General features: G+C 41.8%; 1 protein-coding gene across 1 annotated transcript in view; it reads right to left on the bottom strand.

Moving 5' to 3' along the window:
• Positions 1 to 256: 256 nt before the first annotated feature.
• RP1L1 (RP1 like 1) overlaps positions 257 to 7449 on the bottom strand; it is a 42997-nt gene continuing 35804 nt past the window's right edge. The window contains exons 4-8 of the mRNA XM_062638585.1: positions 5347 to 6756; positions 1991 to 4485; positions 1364 to 1510; positions 670 to 1000; positions 257 to 564 (exon numbers count right to left, since the gene is read on the bottom strand). Coding sequence (XP_062494569.1) covers positions 257 to 564; positions 670 to 1000; positions 1364 to 1510; positions 1991 to 4485; positions 5347 to 6756 — 4691 coding nt within the window. The remainder of the gene's footprint in view (positions 565 to 669; positions 1001 to 1363; positions 1511 to 1990; positions 4486 to 5346; positions 6757 to 7449) is intronic.

Genomic DNA, 7449 nt, shown 5'->3' with positions numbered 1-7449 from the left:
AAACCAGCCTTCCCTTTCTGCAAACCATTTTTCTACTAAAAACACTACATCTTAATGAGTTTAGTAGCCCTCTAGAAATGAGGGCAAGTAATTGCAACATTACTGACAGGATTCAAGATCAAGTTTACCACATTTAACCAGAATAAAAGCCAATTATGATGGCTCAACTCACTGGAGATACTGTAACATGTAATGAAAATATACTTTAAAAAAAGAAAGGAAGAAGAAAAATAAAAGCAGGTTTTGATAAGCAGTTCTAGAAGTCCAGGTCATCCTGGCCAATCTCATTAGAGTCTTCTTTCTTTTTAGAAGCCTGAACATTTTCAGTATGTTCAACCTCCTTTGGATCTGTCCCTTCAACGTCTACCTGGTCCTCATCTTCCAAAGGATCAGTGCATGAAGATGCTTTGTCCTCTTCTTCCTCGCTGTCAGGATACATCTGTGAGGGTTTGCTGCTCTCATCACTGTGCACTTCTCCATTAGGAAGATTGCTCATGGAGTTATTGTCATCTTTGCATTCTTCTTCATCTTCAGACCCCTTCTGAGATTTCTGTGAGAAGTTTCCTACAGAAGAATAACAAGAAAAGGCAGCTGCTTTGTTCAGAGTCCCTAGCGTTTCATTGCTTTTTCTTTCTTTGGCCTTTAAGGCTCTCTCAGAAACCTTGTTACCTTTCACCCGTTTCAATTCATGCTTTTCATGTGCCTTGTCAGGGTCATCACTAGTAGGTTTCTCAAAATTCTCATCACATTTGTCATCTCCTTCACTGTTGTTTTTCTCCTTATCTGAACACATCTCATCTGATTCTGGATTTGCATCTTCCTCTGCTTCAGCTTCATGCTGCTCAGCTTCACTTCCTTCCGCAGCATCTCCTTCAGGACTGTTGACAGTTCCAGAGCCGTCAGCATCTCCTCTGCATTCAGATGTCTCTTTCTCATTATCAGCCCCAATGTCCTCATCCTCTTCTTCTTCAGCATCATTGTCAGCTTCAGCTTCAGTTTCCTGTTCTTCATTTTGAGTTTCTTCTTGTTCTTCCTCTTCTCCATTAACTTCCTCCTCCTCTTCCTTTGCTTCCTCCTCCTCCTCTTTGGGGTTTTCTACCTCTTCTACTTCCTGCTCCTCTTGTTTTGATTCTTCCTCTTCTTTTGCTTCATCATGCTCCTTGCTTACTTCTTCCTCTTTTTCCTCTTCCTCCTCTTTTGCTTCTTCCTCCTCCTTCATGTCTTCCTCTTCTTCTTTTGTTTCTTCCTCTTCCTCCTTCCCTTCCTCTCCCTCTTCATTTGCTTCTTCCTCCTCCTTCATGTCTTCCTCTTCTTCTTTTGTTTCTTCCTCTTCCTCCTTCCCTTCCTCTCCCTCTTCATTTGCTTCTTCCTCTTCCTCCTCCTTCATGTCTTCCTCTTCTTCTTTTGCTTCTTCCTCCTCCATGTCTTCTTCTTCTTTTATTTCTTCCTCTTCCTCCTTCCCTTCTTCTCCCTCCTCATTTGCTTCTTCCTCTTCCTCCTCTTTTGCTTCTTCCTCCTCCTTCATGTCTTCTTCTTCTTTTATTTCTTCCTCTTCCTCCTCTTTTGCTTCTTCCTCCTCCTTCATGTCTTCTTCTTCTTTTATTTCTTCCTCTTCCTCCTCTTTTCTTTCTTCTTCCTCCTCCTTCACTCCTGCCTCCTCCTCCTTCTCTTTTTCTTCATTTATTTCCTCTTCCTCCATTGCTTCCTCTGCTCCTTCCTCTTCTACTTCCTCATCTTCTTGCTCTTTTGTTTCTCCCTCCTCTTCTTTTCTTTCTTCTCCCTCCTCCTTCACTCCTGCCTCCTCCTCCTTCTCTTTTTCTTCATTTATTTCCTCTTCCTCCATTGTTTCCTCTGCTCCTTCCTCTTCTACTTCCTCATCTTCTTTCTCTTTTGTTTCTCCCTCCTCCTCTTCTTCTACATTCATTATTTCTTCTTCCTCTTCCTCTTCCTTCTCCTCTTTTGCTTCCACTTCTCTCTCTTTTGCTTCTTCCTCCACTTCTGCTTCTTTCTTTTCTTCTTCATTGGTTTCTTCATCTTTAACTTCATTCTCCACCTCACAGTTTTGATTTTCTGATATTTCAGATCCTTCACCTCCATTCAACATTGAGCTGCCCATTTCATTTAATTCTGGCTCCTTTTCTTCATTGCCCTCTACTTCCGTTTCACCTTCGTCATTCTCATTTGGATTGCCATTCTCTGTTGCTTCTTCCACAGAACTACTGGGAGTTGTTTTGTTGTCTTGGGCTGCTTCTGAGACACAGGCTTCCTCATTATAATTTTTCTTTAACCTCAGGATTTGCTGTAAATCAAATGCTTTCATGACTGGGGCATTGGTGGCCACCACTGGATTTCTTGTGGGTTTGGAAGCCATTTGTTTCCTCACACAAGAGTCACATGGGCAGTATTCCTCCTCACTTGTTTGTTTACTAATACTGGCCTCAAAAGCTTCACTAAATGATGTATCGTTATCTACATCAAAAGATAAGTCTGATGTGTCTTCTAGCCTAGTCTGGTTTCCATCCTTGTCACTGAAGTGTGACTTTTTATGCATAGTTTGCAATCGCAGTCTCCTCTGCTCAGTTTGGAGTGTTGACTCTCGTCTGAGAGGTTCATCCGGAGGTCTTGGCAGCTTCTTCCCTGCTCTGTTTTTGATCTTTCTCAGCTCCTTCTCTATGCTTTTTTGAATCCTTTTACTCACTTCCTCCTTCAGTTCCAATATCATTTCATCCATTTGTTGGTTGTCCTGCAGGTTCCACCTGACTTTGAATTCATTCATGGCACTGACATAGTGAGCCATGAACTCCTTCTCAATTTTCTTGAGTAGTTTCAGGACCCAAACTGGGTCTGGATCTATTGAGTTTTGCTGAACAAAGGATGTGCCCACACTGGTGGCTGTATCAACTTTGGGTTCTGGGTCATTTGGAGACTCTTTTTCAAGCTGTTCTTCCAAATAGTCTTTCAGCTCTGTTCCACAGTCAGCATCATTGACATTTGTATTGTCAGTAGCGGCTAGCTGATCAGCTTCTTCTTCAAGATTTTCTTTTGGGAGTTCATTGTTCACAACTTCAGATTCTTCTTGTTCTCCATTTTCAGTTAATTTGCGGTTTTCTTTGTCTTCATTTTCTCCCTCTTCCTCCTGACCATGTTCACAGTTACTGCACTGGTCCTCTTTATTCTCTTCTGCCTCTTGAATTAGAGAGTTCTCTCTAGTAGACTGTGCTTTTTCCTCAGCCTTTGATTTTGAGCAGGCTGTTGAAGGTCGGGATGACTGCTCTTCCTTTTTACTTTGCTCCTCAGCCTCAGTCAGTTCAGTGCCAGTCTCTACATTTTCCACTTGTCCAGATGATTTGAATTCAGCAGTTTTCTGTGCTGCCAAAGTGCAGTCTCTGGCACCAGCTGTATTCTCTTCCACTGAGCCACAAGAACCACTGTTAACATCAACCCCAGAAGAGGACATGGGAGTGAAATCATAATCTACAGACCTGGGGGCTTTAAACGCTGAGGCTGTCTTTGCCTGTTCACACGCTTCTTGATCTGAACATGGGCCACTTTTTTCAGGTATGCACCCAAACCACAGGGCTTGAAAAACATTTAGCAGCTCCATGTACCTTGGCTTATTCAAACATTTTGATTTATCTGATGGACCTTCTGACTCTTCGTCAAGGAGCTGGAGACTGGCAAGACAAGTAATCAGGATACTGGCAGAGTTACTCAGTTTCCTCCCCATAGTAGGGGACACTTCAGGCAAACTGTTCGATCGGTCAAATTTTGTTTCATGTTTTGAACTAAGCAAGGCCTTCATGATCTGGACTGAAGTCTGGACAGTGGTTGGCAGGTCTCTTCTGTTGCTATTTCGTTGGGATGTAGCTGACTGGCTGCATTCTGCCTGGTCAGCTTTGTCAGCTTCGTCAGCTTCGGACACAACCTCAGAAATTTGTTCCTGATTCACGCATTCTTCAGCCTCTTCATTAATAGCTGTACCTTCTGCTGCCTCTTTTCCTACTTCATCCTTTTCCTCATTTTCAGCCTCCTCCTTTTTCTCAGCTTTTTCATCCTCTGAGATTTCCTCAGCATTTGTACAGTATGATACCTCAGTGGTTGCCTCCATACATTCCTCTTCTACATTATCCTCCATTTCATATTTCATAAGCAATGTTTCTGAAGGGATTTTACTCAGCCATTCTTGCACAACCTCTTCTGGAGATGTATTTGGTAGAGTAGATGGCACTAATTCACTCCCTTCCTCCTGCATGTCCATGCCTTCTAACTCTTCCTCCACTTTTTTATTGCAAGAACCATCAATCTCTTTACTCTTCTCATCATCTATTTCAGCTGCAGCTGATTTAGACCCATAGGAAGTTGCTTTGGAGGAATCAACAATTTCTTTTCGCTCTTTTCGTGGGGTCATCACTGAAGCAGTACCTATGCTGCTAATGGAGGAATTCTTGAACATGGTTGAACGAATTTTTTTGCTCTTTGGCTTCCCTTTTGGTGGGGCAGGGCAATGTATACTGCATATTGACACAGTGTCAGGCAATGATGCTTGGCTGGAGTTTGACATCTCCACATGAAGATTTCCAGTTTTTATCTGCCTTGATTTTGAATACTTAGATACATTTGATTGTGAGCATCTATCATCACTTTCCTGGGATATATGTGCTAACAAGCATTTATCTTTTATTTCTGACTTTGATGAGACTCTTGAAGAGACACTTGCAGTATTTCCATTCTTAATCCCAGTCTCAGTTAAATGGTCAAATTTTGAACATACACTCTCACTCATACTTCCCTGTCTTGAAGAAGGGGCCTCTGAATTAATCTTAGAATGACCCTCTCCAGCTTTTCCATTAGAGCTTGAAACACTTGAGCAGACAGATGATGATTTGCTATTTTCTTCTCTATGGCTTCTCTTCTTTGAGCCTTTTGAGGATTCACTGTAGCCATTGGTGGTACTTTTCAAGCTTTTCTCCTCTGTAAAACCTGCATTTGCCTCTGTTTCACTAACAGATGAAATGTTTGAATGAAAAGATCCTGACTTATGAGACATGGGGTCTCCAACAGACTTTTTTTTTATTTCACATGAACTTTTGGAGTAATTGGATGTCCTGCTGCATGATCTCAGATCATCTGCATGGAGGGAATTCTTCTTTTTATTCAGAGTAGATTCAAGTGAAGACACAGACATTTCAGACTGTGTGTCCAAATGAATATGTCTGTGTTTGCTCTTTTGGGATCCTCTGGAGGAGCAAGAAGCATTGCACAGAATGACCTCCTCATTGTCACTTCTCTTGCTGTCCCTGACACTAGCTCTGGAATGAGGAGTTCCTTGTGTAGAGCATCGGTCACCTTCACTGCTTTCATCTCTAATCAATTGACTGGGCTTTGATTTTGCTGACACTGAGCTGACTTCATTGATTTCATTTTCTTCTTCCTCTGCTTCAACCTCTTCAGCCTCTTTCTTCGGGTTGGACTCACTGGAGAAGGAGGAGATCACTGCATTGTCATCAGAATGGTCATCCTGTTCACTCTTTGCTCTTGGTGCAGTACAGTTACTAGACTTGCTGTGCACACTATTGGCAGGAGTGGAAGACCTAGTGTTACTGTCTTGATTTGCCCTCTGAAGGCTTGAGGAGAACGTGCTCCTATCCACACTACTTGTTTCCTCACATACATTCTTCTTGCTCTTTCTGGACTGCAGAGATGACCTTGACATGGCACTCCCAACTCTGCTGCTTTCAACCTCTTCCCCATCATCCTTTAAGCACTTCACAGAGGAGACTTCAAAACAAGTTTCATCTTCATTTTGTGAATTGGTTTTGCTGGCCTCATGGTCTTCAGGGGTTTCTTGAGTATCCAGGTTGTTTTCACAGCTTGAATGTGACATTAAACCCAAGGATGAAGGTCTCTGACTATTGCTTGTGCTTGTTTGAGTGTATTCTTGCTGGTCTTCTCCATTGGAAGCACCTGTTGACAAATCACTTCGACACGTGCACTTTTTAATGGATCGATATGCTACTCGGTTCTCTATAGTCTCTGAGTAGGATGAGGACTCTTGCACAATGTGCTCAGAGAATTCCTCACTGGATGTGGTGCGGAGGCTATCCACAGAAGCCATTTTTTTGTGGACTACTCTCCTTCGGGAAGATGTGCTGGAGCATGATGACCGTGTGTGCCAGGTGGTTCGTACACTGGGCTCTCCCCTCTGGGATGTGTGCATGGGGTTTTTCCAAATGTCATAGTCCTGGTGTTTCTTTCCACAGCTATGACAATGAGCCTCATCACATTCCGATTCCTCAAGTTTCGACATGTAAGAATCAATATCACAGGGATATAATGACTCATCTGCCTCTGAGCTGGCTTCTGGGTTCATTTTCTCTATGGGGTGTACTCCATTGTCCTCCCCTACACCTGACTCTTCACAAGGCATCTGGTTCATCAGATTGGATTTTTTGATCTGGGTGGACCACTGCAAAGTCTCATCATTTAGCAAACGGAAGCGGACTTTCATCTCAACAGACAAGCTGCCATCCTTGTTCACATGTACCCGCTTTTCTATGTCATCATTGACCAAGGAATGGACCAGGTCCCCAGGTTTTGAATGCAAGCAACTGTTTGAGAAAGGTACACCATTATCTGGTGAGGCAGCAAGACCGTTAGGATATGATTTTTCTGATGATAAAGAAAATCTCATCGACCTATTGCTTGATGCTGTTCGTGGATGGATAACACTTTTTTTGGCTTTCAGTCCAAAGTCCACTGGAGTTTGAAATAAGTGAAGAAAAGAAAGATGGAGACAAATGTGAATTCATATAATGATGGCACAAAATATATAGATCAAACCCTCAAATTAGTTGATACTGATATTATTCTATTAAAGCTGAGCTTATAGCAGTTTTCATAATTTGAAAATTTGGCTTTGACTAAGCGATGGCCATAAATGTTGAGTTTTGAATGAATAATCAGCATTTAAATCTTCTATACATTAATTTTATTTTTTTAACCTAAATGGAAACACAGAAACTTTTTTTGTTGTAAAAGGTGCATGCCAAGAAGAAAAATTTTAATGCAAAGAGAGATTTACTCTCAGACTTTCTCTGTTTTACCATGATGCAAATATCCTTTTATTCAACTGTGCAAGTTTTCATCTTTCTTATTTAGTTAGTGAAAAATACATGGAGCAGTCACCCTCTTCCTTAGCAAGAAGTCAAGTATCACGCATTTATTGTGCATCATCCACTTCTCCACTCACATGCCAAGAAACACAGATGCAGTCATGTAGACCAGAGCAGCACTCAGACCCTGCAGGGATGTGCCACTGTGAATAATTATAATGTTTATTAAAAAAAAAACACAAATGATAAAGGAATCATAAGCTGATGACAGTTGCAAAGAAAAATCATGGTAGTTCTAGAAGAAATCAGTGATAGTAAGGGAATTTTAAGAATTGTA

The sequence above is a fragment of the Pezoporus occidentalis genome, unplaced genomic scaffold (assembly GCF_034315485.1).
Source record: "Pezoporus occidentalis ecotype Australia unplaced genomic scaffold, CSIRO_AGI_Poc_V1 ctg57, whole genome shotgun sequence".
In the NCBI taxonomy this organism is placed as follows: Eukaryota; Metazoa; Chordata; class Aves; order Psittaciformes; family Psittacidae; genus Pezoporus; species Pezoporus occidentalis.
This window is presented reverse-complemented; position numbering and strand designations above follow the sequence as displayed.